The sequence below is a fragment of the Hippichthys cyanospilos genome, chromosome 12, assembly GCF_059441005.1.
Source record: "Hippichthys cyanospilos isolate Australia breed blue-spotted pipefish chromosome 12, RoL_Hcya_1.0, whole genome shotgun sequence".
Taxonomy (NCBI): domain Eukaryota; kingdom Metazoa; phylum Chordata; class Actinopteri; order Syngnathiformes; family Syngnathidae; genus Hippichthys; species Hippichthys cyanospilos.
This window is the reverse complement of record NC_142380.1, coordinates 7,354,955-7,373,010: the sequence shown is the minus strand read 5'-3', so window position 1 is coordinate 7,373,010 and position 18,056 is coordinate 7,354,955. Positions and strand designations below refer to the sequence as shown.

The following is an 18,056-nucleotide window of genomic DNA, read 5'->3' as shown; positions in this document are numbered from 1 at the left end:
ATCTGGGAATTATTAAGTGATACTTTTTATGTAAAATAAAACAAATAGGAGTAAACGGAGTTTTCAAAACAATACACACGTAAATTAGAGAGGGGTGTGATTCACTGATCATATATGCAAGTAGGGCCCTCTAGCGGCCGTTAGAATAAACACAATAAATGGCTGCGTTTTTAATTTTATATCCTCTCTATGATGTCACAAATGTTCTTTGTGAAATCTATTGACATCAAAGCCATCTGTTCAAACACTTGGTGCTCGTGTCCTAACATTCTTGTCACAAGAAGAAGTTGCTGGCGGCGCATTCTCCTTGTACCGCGTGGACTTTGTTGCTGGATGCAAGAAAATGTCAGACAATCACCTTTCCAAAGCAAGCCCGGCGCTGGAGAGGACTGAGCCGCATCAACAGGACCACGTTGGACCCCCCGTGCCCAGCATGGAGAACGTGCAAGGGTTTATTGTGGGCTCTAACTTTGACCCCAACGAGAGGCCACACTTTGAGACGATCATCCGGAGCGTGCCGGTGCTCCATTCTCTGCCGGTGTTCTACCTCAGAGAGTCTCCTCAGATCCAAAACGGAGGCTGTTCCAGGCATTTGGAAAGCACAGGTTTTGTTTTTTCACAATTCCATACCCCTTATCAATTTACTCAATGCTAGCCCCCCCGGTCATGTGCACACATGACCACTAGAGAGTGCTCAAACCCCTGCTGATTTAGGGAGTCGTCCACAGCACCGTCCACTATACTGTATACAGTATAGAACACTTTAACTTCGGAATATTATTTAGGATCCGCTTTGATTTGCATTTTTCAGTACGACTAAGGGGTCCTGCACTGGGTCGACCGACGATGATGACGCGCAGCCCCGAGGCGATGGAGGTCCGGCGCCGCAGGTCCCCGTAGGAGAGGCGGGAGCCAGATCACAGAACATGTTATTGAACGCACCACAAGGCCTTTTGTACCCCTTTTCTTCACTTAGCAAAGGAACGCATGTAGGGCATGACCATGTTTTTGTTTTTGTTTTGTTTTTGTTTGTTTTTTTTTGGGGGGGGGGGGTAATGTTAGACAGTATAATACAATCCTTTATGATTTACATTTACTGATAGACATTAAAGTTACTGAGGCAATTTTCTGTGTTAGTATTTTTCTCATTTTCTCATATGAATGGTAGTAAGTACAATATCAGGAAGCATTTACTACCAATCACGAAATTTTAACTTTAATCAGAGGTGGTCTATGCTAAGGAAACTAACACGTCTTATTTTGAAATGTATCAGGAAACAATGTCTCCAACTGCTATTTATTTTTACAACTTGATTTCGTTTACAAATTGATTTTGGTTAGTTAAATAAAATTGAAACAAATCAATGACCTTTGCTCTGATTTATCATGGTTTGAGGTTTTTTCCTCCCAAATAATCTATATTTGATAAACTAATGTAAGTCTTAAGTCTTGTTGGAAAAGAATTTTCTCTACAAATTGCTAACTTGTTCTTTCTACACATATATGGTTAGTCTTTTAATCCAGCCAATTGTGTTTACTGTAATTAAATAATCTTTTTTTTAATATGTATATTTTTTAATTTATAAATATAAATGCATGATCTATGCCGAGGAAAATGTATCAGGAAACAGTTCCACTGTTCATCAATCCAAAATTGTTATTACACTTCCCTCTCCCCATATAAATATATGTCAAGGAAATAAATGCATGTGTCTTGAAAAAATTATCAGGAAGCAGTTGATTGCATTTACTTACATGGTTTTTAATCCCAATTAATTGTCTTCTAATTTCGTTTTTTTTTTTAAACTGAGGGATAACTTAATACACATCTTATTTTGAAAATGTCTTCAAAAGCAGTTAATCTGCAAATTGCTAACTTGTTCTTTACTCCAATTGATTCCGTTTAATTACATAACTATTAATCCAATCAATGCCATGTTTCCTGCAATAACATAATGCTCTTTTTCAGAAGTTTCTTTAAATATAAATGCATAATCTATGTCAAGAAAATAAAACACGTGTCGTACTCTGAAAAGATCTTAGGAAGCATTTCCACCAATCGCTAACTTGTTTTTTTCTTCAAATTTATTCAGGCTAATTAGATGATTTTAAATCCAACCAATAGTTTGCTCTGTGATTCCACAATGCTAATTAGTCATGGGAACAAACACTTGTCTTACTTTGAAAGTATCAGGATACAGTTCCTTTGTGAGCTCCTAATTGTTCTTTCAAAAGTGGATTTCATTTACTTACATAAATTGTAATCCAATCGATGGCGTCTCTTCCGATTCAATGCTTTTAAAAACAATCTTCGGCAGGAAAACTAATGAAGCGCGTCTTATTTTGAAAATAAATTAGGAAACAGTTCCTTCGCCAATCGACAACTTGCTAGCGAACATCCGCCGGAGCGCGGCTCGGACCGCCTCTCTCCTCCAGTCAAAATTCGGGTGTTGTCGTCTTTCGTCGCCCTGTCGGAGGAGGAAAAGGACCGGAGACGCCAACTCGCCATTGATTTGCGTTGAAAAAAAAAAGGTTGGCAAAAAGTCCAAAGTAGTTGAATGTTGAGAGCAAACGTCAGCGGAAAGTGAAAGCGGGCGCGACTGTGGGCAGACAGGCAGCGTTTGTTTTTCCTGTCCATTTTTCCCAGCTGGCGCTCCGACTGTGTGTTGTAAACACGTTTGGTGTACACTTGAGTAGTTGTGACATTGTGCTACAGACGGAACCGAGGGCAAGGTCTCCTCTCCGGCGTGTTGACGGATACGGCTCGACCCGGCGCAAGGAGACACGTTCGCCACCTCGCCCAGGTAAGACACTTGTTTGACGTTTTGACGTGAACGCCACTTGTTGGACGAGGCGAGATCGCGTTGGCCTCTTATGCAACGACGCGGGATTTTTTTTCCCGTTTTTTTGTGCTCTAGCTTTGCTAAATCGAGCTTGCAAATGTTACTTATTCTGACGCATTCAACAGGTGAGTGATGGAAGCTATAAGGCTGGGCCTAGCGAGGACTGTTTTCGGGGAAAATAAATCGCGGTTCCGTTATTGCGACTTCGTTATCGCGGATTTACGTTTAGGAGTAAACTTTATAGTAGTTTCCCCCCGCTGATTTTATTCATAGTTTCCCCAATTAAACCAGACAAAAAAATATCGTGTTCGAAACAAACTAAAAAATGGGAACAAAAGCACACTAAAAAAATTCAAACATCGGATTTCAGTTACAGTGGGTAATTTTGGGATCGTAACCCCTCTTGATAAACAAAAGAACCAGTCTTGCACACATTTCAGCATTGAAATGATTTGAAATTCCATTAATCCGTTTCACAGATTTATTTAGTGTCCATAAAGCATATGCGATTGTAAAAAAAAAACCACACAATTAATGACACCGCATTGTAAGCCTGACTGTAAACAAACAAAGTAGTTTTAGAGTGTTTTTAGTTTACATAATGTAGTATTTTGTGTTGAATAGGGGAAAAAATGAGTGAAATACAGAGATGTGCCATTCATGTCGGATTTATGAAACTTTGGAAGTATGTTTGTATCTTGAGATGCATGATATTCAACAACTCCAGAGGTGTAACTTTTTTTTTTTGCTTTTGTCTGCCATAAAATTAATTCAAGGATGACAATTTGCATCAGGATAAAACTTCCAACTATATAAAACAAAGGTGTCACTACAATGCAATTTAGCAATAACTTCCTATACCAATTAATTTGCTCTTAATTTGAAAAAAAATGTTTTTCTGTCACGACTTTCAGCGACTCCAGAAGATAGATCCCATAACATCATCTGTTTTATTTCTGGCTCTTCAGTCGGAAAAAGGCATCACTAATCACAATGTGTATTTGTATAAAAACTAAACAAAATAAAATAATACAACGTTTTGGAAAGGAAACACTATAACACAATTGAGCAACAAGTTGTTCCAACTGTTTTGCTCTTAATTTAAAAAGAGAAATCGATTCTTCCTATCACGATGCTAATAAAATGTGTCACTAGTGACTGATCATCTTTATAAAACCAAAAGTCTGAGTTATCAAAGCACAATTTAGCAATAAGTTGCTTCATGTTCCGCTTAATTTGTTCTTAACTTAAAAAGAAACAGCTACCGTTCACAGTATTAAAGAAGATTAAATTATATTTGCTTGTTTCTGTAGAAACCCTGTTAAAATTTCTGTTAACCCCCCTGAAGGGCATTCTCATACTTCAATTTGAGAATGAGACCAGAAGTCTGAAATCTACTCACCAGTTTTGGGTTTGGTCATGTGACATCATCACAAGCTTAGTATTTTATGTTGTCCAACTTCCCAAACCTTTTGGGCACGTGCCTAAACAGAGGTTCACAAACACAAATATTGCATGACATCAATTGATAAGGCTTGAAAAAAGAAGGATTTTCTCACAGCATCAGGAGTAGATTGGACACTGAGGATTTGTCCCTGCACTCACTTCCTGTCTTGATACTGACATGTTATGAATGACATTATGACTCATACAATACGCACCAGAGGGAGGAGGCTCAGCGTGTAGGTTAGACACAGGGAAGCAGATGGGACACGTTTTGACATTTTTGGTTCATTGTTTATCGAAAGGGGTGTGTTTTGGGGCGGCTGTTGGTCTCTGGAGTGCCCCGTTGTCCACCTGAGTGTGTGCACATGCAGAAAAAAATGCAAAAGTGAGGTAGGAGTAGGGTTTTTTTTTTTTTTGCCTCCAAGACCAAATTGAGAGGTAGCGTATGGACAAGAACCTCGATGCTGGAACTGACCTGGTTTGGTATATTTTGACCAATGGTAGCCGAAGAGGAAATATTAAAAGATGCTGTATGAAAAAGTATCAATTTTTCCATCCAGGTCGTAGTACTAAAATTTGATTGACTGTTGAGTATGGCATATCTTTAGCCCATTCAGTGGCCACGCCCACAAGATTTAAGAGCGATTTGATTTGTCATGTAGTTGAAGCCTAGTTTCAAATACTTGGTGTATTTTTTCTTATCCATTTATATTTATCAAAGTTTTTATCAAGACATATCTGTGATGTGAAGATTTTTTTTTTTTTTTACATTACAGGGACTTCAAACATCTACTTAACCAAATAATAGCAGTCTTATTCAAAAATAAAGCCTAATGTTAACAGAGAGGTTAATCCGATGAAACCAATGACAGGCTAAAGGAAATTAGCATAGATGTACGGGTATTTATATTGGGACTTGACCAAGAGCACATTTTTCTTTTCAAATTAAGAGCAAATTAATTGGATCTGATTGTTGCCAAATTGTGTTGTAGTGTCTAGCAAAACTTTATCGGTCTTTCATAAATTTATTATGGCTGCGCATTGTAGGAGAGCCTGATCGATTAATCAACCGGTCGATTAAATTTGCCAATTATGACCTAACAAACATGGGTCAAAAATGAATCCTCCAAATGGCCGATATTTGCTGATTATTTTGATTTTACACTTTTGTGCATTTTCAACATTTCTAACCGTTTTATATAAGTAACACTGCTGTCATAAATCCATAGCATACGCGTCTATCCTCAAATATATTTCATGAAAATTGTTGACGAGCTCATCCTGCGAGCCGGTCTTTTTTACAAGCAATGCGAGGAAGTTGTGCAAAGAATTGACCTAGATGTCACTACTTAACACAAAACCTCACGCAGTTAGTTTCTAATACCAAATCATTAAACACATAATGAAAAATAAATGAAGCATAAATGTTTCAAACATCGTTCAACTGCTAGCAGAAACACATGACAAGAATTCAGGTCCTGAAAATATTAACGCATTCAATGCCAAAAAGACATTTTTAAGATATGTTTTTTTTTCCAAAATGTTTGTCTAAGGTAAGGTCTAAAAATATCAATCAGTAATTGATTTCAAATTTGAGTGGTTTTTCTGACAAATCTGCATCGGTTTAAGAAAAACAAAAAATCCATATAGGTAAATGATAACTCTTGAAGCAACTACCATATTTTCCGCACTATAAGGCGTACTGGATTATAAGGCTCACACTCAATTAATGACATATTTTAAAACCTTTTCCATATATAAGACTCACCGGATTATAAGGCTCACCCTCCCCATCTGCGAAGCCCAATCTCAATACTGATCCATATATAAGACGCACCTGAATATAAGGCGCACCATCAGCTTTTTAAACAATTAAGGCTTTTAGGTGCGCCTTATAGTACGGAAAATACGGTACATTCTAAAGTGGGGCTTCCCTCAAAAAAAAAAATTGAACAGCATGTTGACAGCGTGAATGTCGGCAAGTAAGGAAGTGCCAGTATAATGTAAGAATGCATAAAGGAAGATTGCTTAAAAATCTGCGATATTACTACAGAAGTCTTTACTGGAAATGAAGAGCCCTCTTGTTTGATGCCATCAGGTTCTGGTCATGAGGCTGCCTGCCTGCCGGGACGCCTTTTGAACAAACCCCTCTGTATTCACGACGGAAAAAAAAAAAAAAAAAGTCTGGGTGTTATTTTTGTCTCCTTGTTTTGAACAGCAACGTTGCTCCCGGTAAAAAGATGACCTTTGACCCCGAAAGGCCGGTTTCCGCCCTCATTAGCCGTCGAGTACGCTTTGCCGGGCTGGCTCGCATTTGAATGGGTCTGCCTCTTACTGGCGGGCTTCTGCCTGGCGTGGGGTGCATGGTAATTGATTAGCGAGACAAAGAGTGGCCCTCAAGATGGCGCCGCTGATGCCCTTCATTTTCAAAGGAAAGCCTTGTACTTTATATCCAGGCCAACGCTTTTTTTTTTTTTTTAAACCCTTTTTCCAAAGCCTCCGCGCTACAATTGCGAATGTTTTCGAAGGCACGGGATGCTCGTACAAGGTCGCAAATGTTCGCCAGACGTTTGCCGGCACTTTTCCGAACGTATTCAAATTTTCTTCACGGCAAGAATAATCACTAAAACTGTTTGCGTGTTTTCATTTTTTTTCATCCTGAATTTTACCTTCAATTTCGGACACATTTTTTTTCACCTGTTGTTTTTACGGCTTCTTTTTTTAACTTTTAAAAATTCCCACAATGTAAGCACTGAAGACTGTAACATAAAAAACATAAAAATTGAGTTGAAACCTAAAAAAAAATTATCGGCCAATATCAAGTATCCATCGGGCCTATATGGGGCCTTATTTCAAGGTAGAAGATAGAAAATCACGTTAATTTTGTCTCATGTTAGAGGAAAATGCTGTAAGAAGATAAATAGGTCTTTTTATATAACCGATCTAAAGTTTGTATCATAAGTGGTATCGATGCTTGGTATCGTATCACGACTGTGTAATAGTAGTACTCGTAACTGGTATATGTTTAGAAAAAAAAAGAGGTGTCTCACATCAGTATAAAAAAGCAACAACAGCAAAAAATTCATAACGATGGGAAGTCCCCATCCAGCCATTTGCGGAGGGGATCCATTGGCTCCGGTTCTTTTTGTGTCCCATCTGAATTGAGCGGGTCCAACAATGGCCAAAGTGTTTGGGATCACGTGGGAAGTGGCAATGCTTGAATACGGGACTGGCTAACAGGCTCTTCTGGAAGTAGCGCCCGCTGCACTTCCTCTGGCACAGAATGCTGCTCAACCCGATTGGCGGCTCTGTCAGCGAGCCGACGACAAACGCTCGGCTGCAAAACAGCAACCTGTAGTGTAGTGTTTCACGCTTCCCTGCTAAATTTGCCGTTCAGATCAATATATAATAACATTCATGAAATGCCTGGGTTTCGTTTGGGATCTGCCAATCGAAACGGAGATTTATTATCTCGGATTTATTGGTATTGTGGTTGGGAAGTAAACAGTGTTGTGACACGCACACTCCTTTTTTTTTTAATTGCATTGAATTGTCTTCCTTGTTGTTGTAAGTGTATAATAAAAGTGCATTGAAAAAAATGTTATTTTGATAACTGGTTTGAGCAATTTAAGAAAATTCGCTTTTGAAAGACTTTCCTTGAGTGGGAGTCAGAATTACATTTTCGGGAAAATCCCATTCGTTGCAATGCTAAATTTCACCTTGCAATTTCCTAAGAGTGACAGTTACTGTAAATAAGTTTTACTTCTTCCTGCTTCTTTTCAAAGTGGCAGCATGCAATGTTTCCATATGGAAAATTAGTATGGCAGATTATTTATATATATATATATATATATATATATATATATATATATATATATATATATATATATATATATATAAGCTCATTTTATTTAAAAATATATGTTGTATATATATTTTTCTTTTTATACTGATATCAAAAAATATAATCCACCAATTATTAATAAAAAAAAAAAAAGATAATGCACTAAAGAATTGTTTCTTCTTTTCTTGTGCCGGAAGATAGACTTTGAGATATTTTGCAAGAGATATTGAAATGATGGCCAAAACCAGTCGTATTGTTTTTTTGTTTTTTTTTAATTGTTGTTTTTTATTCCTCAATTGAGTTCTTCATGTTTTGTCTTAGATTCTTGACTGACACAGTTCCTTGCAAAACTAAAACAAAACCCAATTTACAGCAGTACTAATACTTTTGCAAGGCACTTTACACCTGTCAGTGGTGCTAGCCAGTAGTAATAGAGTTTTGATATTTTGACGCATCAATGGCGGTGAATGAGTTAATTCCTCTGGGTGTGTATTTAGCGTGAATTTGTGACTATAGACTGCTACTTTTTTCTCACGCTTTGAACCCTGCAGTTTATAGTCTGTTCAGACTTGGCTTCATTTTTTTACTAGCCAACAGGGGGCAATCTCACAGTAAACAAAGGATGACTCTATCCAAGTATAGATTATGAGTTTAAACTACTATTTTACTCACCACCAGGGGGTATTCTCTCCTAGTGAGCCCAACTAAGCATGTTACTGTTTTGTTGGTGCAGTATTCTAACAATGTAAGTGTGTCTTTTTTTGTTGAAAATATATTGGTGAGCTCTTATTTCTAAACATGGGGGCGTTCTGCTAAAACTATGAGCCATCAGGATTTCCTATTTGGATTCCTGCGAATTGATCCGCTTGAGTGAAGTCTTAATAAGGACAAGTATGTCCATTATTTGTGTTGCCAGTCACAAGTCTTGGCCTCCAGTGGTTGGCCTGCTCTTAAATTCCTCCGTAGCCGGGAGCAGATGTACTTAGAGGAGTGGTGGCGAATGGTGATACGGTCACACCCTACTGTTGGTTTGGCAGCCCAGCACTTGCGTTCGTGGAATACCAAGCTTTACTGGAAGTCTTTATTTGCCCAGAATAGGTCGACTCGCTCACAAACTATAAAGTCCCCCCCCAAAATTAAATAAACGTCTGAAGTATAAACTACCCTGAACGATTGTCGAGAAAACTTTTACACAGGAAGTCACATTTGTAGCACCCGCTCCCTAATCGGGTTGACATCAACCTCAGATTTATAGTCAGCAAGCTAGTCAGGAAGTGTTGCCATGGCGACGCTTTCAAACGGGTGAGAAAAGAAAGTCTTTTCATTTCTCACAGTTATTCCTAGGAGTTACAATACCACGTGGAAAGCTGTTTGCCAGCTGTAAAAGAAACGGAGTTGTCACGCTGTATGGGCTTTTACGGGGGTCTTAAACCCACGGTCGGGGGTCCGTTTCCGGTTCTTAGTCATAATTTGCGGCTTGCTAAATCATATCAAATTTTGATGTTCGTGACAATTTTTAAGTTTTGTAAACTGAAAGGGAGTTTAATTAACACCTGAATACAAATATTGAGTTGGTATGGAAAATTCTGCATATAAAAAATTGAAAGTTAATTCATTTCCTTTTGATTTCAATTCAAAGCCACTCAAACAATCCCAAATACATATTTTTCCTTTTTTTTTTTTTAGCGTTCAGACATCCAAATAGTTTTAAATATGTTTTTCAGTTGGTATTTTTTTTCCATAATTTTTTCAGGTGTTTTTAAAGGAATGTCATGACTGTAGTGTAGAAGACTGTAATGTAATTGGTCATCACAACTCGCAATGTCTATTTGTTAGTTTCTGATGTATTTTTATAATTTATTAATATGCCGGCTTGTTCACAAACTGTTTTCTGTGGTTTTCGTATTTACATGCTTCGTCCACACGTTCCACCAACAGTTCACACCGACATCAAATTGACATTTGCTACAGTTAGCATTGTATGTATTCATTTTAAAAAAAAAAAAAAAACACATACGTGCTTTGGACTGTTGCGTCTGACATTACCATCTGCCATTAGCACGTTAGCGATAGAGCAACAGAACACCATCACACTTTGCATGACCGAAAACTAAACATAAGTAAACTTACATGGTGAAAATGATCCCCGCAAAACATATTATTTGTCCTGTGGACTTGTAAATCTTGCCTAGATTGCTGGAAATATCAAATAAAAACACACAAATACTGTAACACAATCTAAAAAGGTTTCTGCACTCAACACCAGCAAAACACCGCCATCTTAAGGTAAACAAATGAACTGCAGTCATATTGTTAACTGCTACTGTTTATTATGATTAATTTAAAGAGTTTAGGAGCATTTTTTTTATTATTCCTTGCATGATGTACTTCGAATTACATGATTATTACGCACTAATGTAATTCTAATATCTATTTTTTATGATTTTTGATGCATTTTCATAATTTAATATTATTCATTTTGAGGGTTTAGGAGCATTTTTGGGGGGGGGCTTGGAACAGAATAGTCTATTTTCATGTAAAAATCCGCTCTAACTAAGTATAAGTACCACTGTATTGATCTGAAATTATTTCATTTATGTATTTATGCATATTATTATTTTAAGATTAGAAATGAACAGTCAAATTCTTTACTGCTCTATATTGGGATTTGAAATAGTGCCTGGATAAAATTGAGCATCTTTTATTTTATAATGACTGGAACATTTATTTAGTGGAGAGTAGTGGCTAATATTGCAATACTTGTTCAACTTTTGCTTATGGCACTTTTTGAAGCGCCTAAATGGGTTTGTGGTGTTGCCTCATGATGTGACCGCTGTTCCCAAGTTGTCTTTGTACAATGTCGTCCTTTGTCTCCCAACATGAAAAGTCCATATTGTCACACTTGTGCTACTTACTAAATAGAGCAGCGTTGCTGTTTGGCTTCAAGAACATCATGTTGTCCTGATATTTCTTCTCTTGATAATTGATAGCGGTCATGGGACACGTGTCTGTGGTAAGCAAGCATCACCGTCCCGCCCCCCCCTTCAGACGGAAAAAAAATTGACGACGTGTTTTAGACTGTGACCAAAGTGACAGTCCAAAACGGCTTGAATTGATTGGATCTCAAACAGAAACATTCTATGTGTTTCTTTGCAAGAATCAAAACGAAACAAAATTTCTCTTGCGGGTGAAAAGTGCCTTGTTTTTATTTCCTTATCTGATGTCATTTATTCTCTAATTGGGCTGGCCAATAAATCCCACTGATTCGATTCGTTTGTGATTTTTAAAAATCGCAGATTTGAAAATGAGCTACATTATGAAATCGGGATTTTGCAAAAGTGGCAGAGTGCTGGATGAGGGTACTAACTAGCATTTTGAAGGAAGGCCCATTTTTTCAGCAGTAAAAAGCTCATATTTTAGCTATAATCAATTATTTTAGTACTGCCCATTTTTAGACACTCCTTTAGCCTAACACTTGAAAATATTTGGAAAAAATACTTTAAAAAAGACCTTTGATTTATTGTCTTAACTTGTAAACAACAATAATTGTCAGTAAGTAATTGTAATGTTTACTTGTAAAAACTTAACATTACGTCTTTGGGATTGAATGAGTTAATTTCAAAGCTAAATTATTTTGTGCGCACTATTAATACTTTCAAAAATCAAATGTTTTCACATGTCGACTGAACAATGTGTTGATGGCTTGAGTAATGACCAGTCAGTCACGGTTTAGTTTATGAACATCACATGACCAACAGGTGAGTCGTGATTGGTCATTTCCCGCGCCTTGAGCACATGTGATGTCATTTTCGGTCGACAGCAAGTGGGAAAATGAGGTCTTTTGAAGTATCATTTGTGCAGAAAAATAAAATGAATTGTGCAATCGCCTTATTCAATCCCAGAGACGTTATTTTACGTTTTTAATATTCCAGACATCCAATCCATGTTATTTTTACTTATTTAAAATATTTCCAAGTCAGTCATAGACAAAATGTGAAATTATTACTCCTAAAATTTGAAAAATAAATGGACTATCACTTTAAGCAAATTATACACAAGGTATAAATGTTAGGTTTATGCTAAAATTCATTTTAAATCAGTATTCTTTGTTCATCTGAATATTTTCTACACGTCAGGCACCAACGTAGATTTTAGAACTTAGTTCTACTGCCATTTTTGGAACCTCCTTTAACCAAACACTAAAAACATTTTAACAAAGAAATAAGTACCTGGGATTGAAATAAATAAATGAAATAAATGGGATGGGAAAAAAAATGAATAAATGAAATAAAAATTGCTTTGGGATTGAATGAGTTAATTTTAAATGGAGGGGAAAAAACGTTTAATCAGCAGATTAATTAAAGACATTTTTTCTTACCTTTTGAAAATGGCTAAATTAAGTGGGCTATGTTTTTTTTTCGTGGTCTGGTGGTTTTCTTAGAAAAAAAAAGTCCCTCATTGTGCAATTAAAATAATCCCTCAACATTTTGTTTCAAAATATTAGTCGCACATTTTGCATTCTATACGAGTGTATACAGAAGATTCCATTCATGGTTGAAATGGATTGATGGTGCAGTCCATCTGTGTTGTGTGCGCGTGTGCTTTTCCGGACAGATTGGACACTAATGGCTAAATGATTTAGAAGAAAGCAAAACAAGTTTAAAGGTTATTTATAGCAGGTAGAATGGGCGGCCTTTGCGCTTAGTGAGGGCTTCATCACATTTCTGACGTTTGGGATAGGAATCTGGACTCCTGTTTCGTTTGAGCTTGATTGATGGCTCTTGGTGCTAAAGGTTGTTTGTCTATATGTGCCCCGTGATTGGCTAATGAAGGCAAGCGGTATAGAAAACTCCTGGACGCTCATTTGTAGCGCATGACAGTAGTGAGAAGACAAGGTCTATTTGCGGCCACGCCTCTCGGCTAATCACATGACTGTTTTCCATCAAGGAGACTGGAGATGACAGGAAGGAGCACAGTGTCTCCTCTGACCTTTATTGAGACAAGGCAGGCGCTTCACATTATTGAACACACAAAAATAATGTTTCGATAAGTGTATACAGTGCAATGATGATGATGATGTCACCTCGGTATGCCCAGATATGTGCTTAAGTTGTTTTTTATTTACTTAAATATGTTCTGTGGCCCCTATTAGTCTTAACACTGCATTCGGATTATTAATGCGTTTGTGGAGAATTAATTTTTGCTGTCCTCTGAAAATGACGTCACAGTTGCAATATCAACCAATCATAGCTTAGTTTGCTAACATCACATGTTCAGACTTAAAAAGACAAGCCGTGATTGGTTGGGTTGTCACTATTCAATATTTTTGTAATTGATTATTTTATTAATTATTCAAATAATTTGATGCAATATTATTTTGCATTAAAGTGTATTACTAAACCCCTTTTTCGCATTTAGAGATGATCAATTATTTTTGTTGTATTATTTAGTGAAAAAAAAACTAAACGGGATTACACAAGCAAGATGATTTTTTTTTTAAGAATATTTTTGAAACAGATTTAATCCCTATTTCGGTCATTGTTTTTCCAACGTAAAATCAAATCTAACAAATTTCAAACAACTACAGAATTCAAAAATATTATTGAGAGGTTGAAATTTGAGGATTTTGATCATTTTAATTTAAACAGTGTCTCTGAGTGATGACTGAAAAAAGTTAATTGATTAATTTGATCATCGATTAGTTGTCAAATAATCGATTTTTATGGGGGCGGGGCAATTCAAAATAAATAATCGATTCATTTTGACATCTCTAGTTGTCTGTTGAATATAAATACAAGAATTGTATTGCAACTGTGATGGAATTTTGCTGTGTTTACACTAAGGATGACACATAGAACATATTGTGAAGAAAATGTATGTTTTGACTTCCCTTTTAAATATATTGTTCTTTCTGCTGTTACTGCATTTTTAAAATGTAGCTGATATTTTTGCCAGTAGTATACCATTTATTTTTCATTTTCACCCCTCCAAAATGCCTTACCACTTTTTTTTTTAATCCTATTTAGACCCAGCCTATTCATTTGTGTCAATTTAAATTAGGAACATCGCTGGAAAGGCCAGGATGTCCTCTAGTGATCACACTAGACTTCGTTGAGTAGCTGGAATGAGTCAAAAGATAGAGCAAAAACTACTGTCCACTATAGTGGACATACATGGACAAACTGGCACTTAGAAGATTTATAATAGCACTGTCCTTTTACAGCCAGCAGGGGGAGCCTCAACCTTTTAAATCCGAGGTCACGAGAAAGCCAAGCCTGCAGGGCCTCTTTAAATATGTCGCTCATTATTTATTGAGACATTAGGATATGCTAGTCACCGGATTTTGGATTTCAGATTGAAGCAAATCTTGATAATAGGTTGTTCAAACGAAGAGGAATCATTCGGAATTTGGATTGGAGCATGGTATCCAATCCTAGTTTGAATCTGGATCAAACTTTTTGTGTCTATTGTTCAAAACCTTTCAGTAGCATCTGAATCGTTTTGATTAAAAAAATGAACCTGATCCTAACTGAAAATGTAGCAAATCGTTAATATTGGCCAATGCAGTTGTATCATTTTGTGAACATTCTTGTATTTATATTTTTCAGTTATTTGTCATCCTGTTGCTGTGATGAAGTAGCTAAAATAGACATAGGCCACCAATTAAGCTTTTTAGTAGAGTAAAGTAAATTAAAATGATCTTATCCTCACCTAATAAAGCCCCAAGCAGATTCCGATAACAAACAAAACTCACACGCTCAGATTTAAAGTCATTTATTTCTGTATATTTGTCTGTTTTCCTCAAAAATTAGAATGGACTTTAAACGTGAAAAATAAAATCCACTTCATCCAAAATGATACAAACGCAATATTATTGTTATTGCATTTCAAAAATGTAAACGATAAAATCTGACATTCTTATTGTGCAGTTCCTTCTTTCGGCCACAGGGTGGTGGTGTTTGCCATCTTTCGCTGTAAATAGCGCCAACCTGTTAATGACGCCATCTGTCTGGTTGTGCAGTGTACGCCCTTTCTCAAACGCCACCTGTTTGTGGCATTGCCAGGTGGGCTCCCCTTATTGTCTCTTCTTTCTCACACTGCCCATTCTGCTTCATTCTATTGTGCCAGAGAGCAAAAAACAGGACTTTCTTGCAGGCGGGATGTTTTGCACCTGATACATGAGTCACTTTTCAGTTATTCAGCCTGCTTGGTGGCTTCCATCGAGCGCATCACGTTGTTGCCTGTATTATTTACTGGACAGGTGCTGTAGCATACAGCCAGTCTATCCGTCAATCATACATGGTGCATTCTGCAAAACAAAACAAGGCATAGTGACTTTTTCAAATTTCCTTCACTTATGAGTAGAAGTGCAAAATATCTATTTACATTTGAGTACCCGTGTAAACCCGCCAAAAATCCACAATGATATCCAAGGCTCAAAATCACTGTTTAGAGTGTAAATTTTGGACTATGTGCCTCATGTAAAGATATATATTTGCTATAGTAATATAATAATACGATAATAGCCTAATTAAACTTTTATTTTGAAGTTTTCTTCTCGGAGCCCTGGCTACATTCCAATTAGCTTCACTCATTCAGAAAAAAGCCATCCATGCAAGAAACGTTAAAATCTGCAGTAGTAATAATAATAGTTTGGATTGTCCTGTAACCAAGTGTGTAATATATAAAATGACATCATACAACCTTAGTTGAGTGTATTAATTGCAATGGGCAACTTAAGTCTTTCAATTAATTACTTAATGTGTTCCAACATTCCCTAAAACTTTTTTTTTTTTTTCGTGAGAGCTTATGTTTTTATTGTTTGGTGGTACGAGCCAAATCTGAATGATAGATGTAGTATTGTGTGTGCCTTTAAGGGGTGTGGTCTAATGATTGATGTCAGCAACCTCTTAGTCTCTGCGTTAGCTTCTGGATGTTAGCTTTGTCTTATTTAGTCACACAGATCGAAGGAATTAAACCAGCGACTTCTGGCCTATATTGCCTAACTTCCTGCATGGTAGGCATTCCAGCCAATCGTTTTAATATGTAACAGAAGTCATTCTTTGCAGATGATTGCAGCGTTTGAAGCCCTCCCACTCACAGGAAGACGCACCTCTTGGAACTTTGTGTTGTTTCCTTTTATTAGTAACACACTTACTCCACTTGCCCAAATTTGGTCATATCCTGTCCAACTTGGAGAGGCCGGCTAGTGTAACCCAGTTTCCCGTCAGACAGGTTGGAAGGAAAAAAAAAAAAAAAAACAATAGGATGTGACTTTCACAAGGTCCTGGTAACACACAGAAGTTGTTTTAGTGTATGCCCGAGGGACATAATTGTCATTTTGATGGATTGCACATTTGTGCAGAACTTTTATGAGTCTATGGGGAAGTAAGTTTGTGCCCCACACAAGAGGCCCATGGGTGTGGGTGTGCTTTTCCACTGTATTGACCTGCAGTCGATTCCGGCTGCGTGATGGTACGTGTGTGGGCTCCCAGCGGTTTTGTTCCACGCCACACTGGGTCTTTGTGCAAGCAGGTGTCCACGCCGTGCACACTGGCAGCTTGTTTTCCAGCGCTCGCCATCAGGTGTCTCATTTGCACCCATCCTCATTTTAAGAGCCGTTTGCATTTATTCAGTTCCTGTGAGGAACAAGCTCCTTCCTATTTTCAAACACAAGTGTGGTAGTAGGATTTACATTAGAATTATCTTGAGCCCCTCCCCTTGGAAGAAAAAAATGTTTAATCCCCCTCAACCTTTCCCCCTGCTTTTGTAAATAATGTCACTTGTCTACACAAATTTTATAAGTTGCACCATTGCAAACATTGTTTCCCTTTTAATATCAAATCAAACAAAACAAGAAAAAATGCTGAATCCCTTTATTAGTGTTGTTTATACTGTTAGTCCTCACTCTGACCATGAGAGGAACACTGCCACCTAGTGTAGTGGCTGTGTAATCACACTTTCTGTAACAGCAAAAAACAACAACTGAAAGGCTGTTTCAGGATTAAGGAATTGGGCAAAATGCAAAAATGGGTTGTTTTGTTTAAAAAAAAAATGGTTTATATAAAACAACAAATTTTTATGTTCTTTTTGTTTGTTTAACCATATGTCCCAAATTGTTCTGTAAGATATATAACCCAAAAATTTGAGTTTCTTTTTCACCTAATTTGGGGTACAAATCAATCCCATTTTTAATGCATTGTGCAAAACAACACAGAAATTGATCAATCTTTTTTTTTCATACAGATTGGGTTATTTTTTACCCCAATTTAGATCGTACTGTCGAGCCATGCCCTTTGTGTCAGATACGAGTAGCCGAAATTTGCGTATAATTGATGGCCATTGATATATATTGCAAGAAATTACCTGTAATCACAAATCAACCTAAAAATGCTGATTAAAAACAACTTTTGAGGCCTGCTAATTGAGAATAATGTGAAATGAAATTTTGCATAGCATTGACACCTATTGAAATGCTTTGGGACGAATCATGCTATTTTATTCATCGTCGCCCTTTAAATTAATCAGGAAAAAAATTTGCATCAGATTTTAAATTAAAAAAAAAAAAAAAAGAATTCCTAATGGGCTGGGGCCCTAATGTATAGTGTACTTTTCACCACAGTAACTTCTTGTGTAGGCTACCTCTTGAACTTTAAAAAAAAAAAAAGCTGCCTCATTGGGCCTCTTGCTTATCTGATTGTGTGCACATTTTTTTCAGCAAAGTAGGCTTTGCGACACCAATTTTAAGCGAGCTGAATGCATAGAAACATGTTTCTGTGTACACACTTTGTAACGTGCCCTTTTTCTGAATATGATTTGTGTGCTTGCAAGGGTTTCCGTCTCGTAAGGCTACGTTGTTATCATTAGTGCTATTGCACATAGCCACGCCCTGACATTGCTGCTTTGACCACAGCATGCACCGT

The 18,056-nt window shown here is 37.1% G+C and overlaps 2 protein-coding genes across 2 annotated transcripts in view; both read left to right on the top strand.

Moving 5' to 3' along the window:
• The first annotated feature begins 231 nt into the window (after positions 1-231).
• On the top strand, positions 232-1,726 carry LOC148414657 (uncharacterized). Its single transcript, XM_088429803.1, has 2 exons — positions 232-605; positions 812-1,726. The coding sequence occupies exons 1-2, from the start codon at positions 344-346 to the stop codon at positions 898-900; spliced, it is 351 nt and encodes a 116-aa protein (XP_088285929.1). The 5' UTR covers positions 232-343; the 3' UTR covers positions 901-1,726.
• Positions 1,727-2,390: 664 nt separating this feature from the next.
• Positions 2,391-18,056, top strand: part of LOC148414656 (guanine nucleotide-binding protein G(I)/G(S)/G(O) subunit gamma-12-like) — a 36,617-nt gene continuing 20,951 nt past the window's right edge. Inside the window, exons 1-2 of the mRNA XM_088430079.1 lie at positions 2,391-2,532; positions 2,717-2,804. The gene's annotated coding sequence lies outside the window, so the exon portion shown is untranslated. The remainder of the gene's footprint in view (positions 2,533-2,716; positions 2,805-18,056) is intronic.

Bases quoted from the DNA above. Each gene is read 5' to 3' on its own strand.
- LOC148414657 (XM_088429803.1), top strand. From the start codon at position 344: ATGTCAGACAATCACCTTTCCAAAGCAAGCCCGGCGCTGGAGAGGACT. The intron at 606-811 runs GTTTTGTTTTTT...TGCATTTTTCAG, and splicing joins CAGGCATTTGGAAAGCACAG to TACGACTAAGGGGTCCTGCA.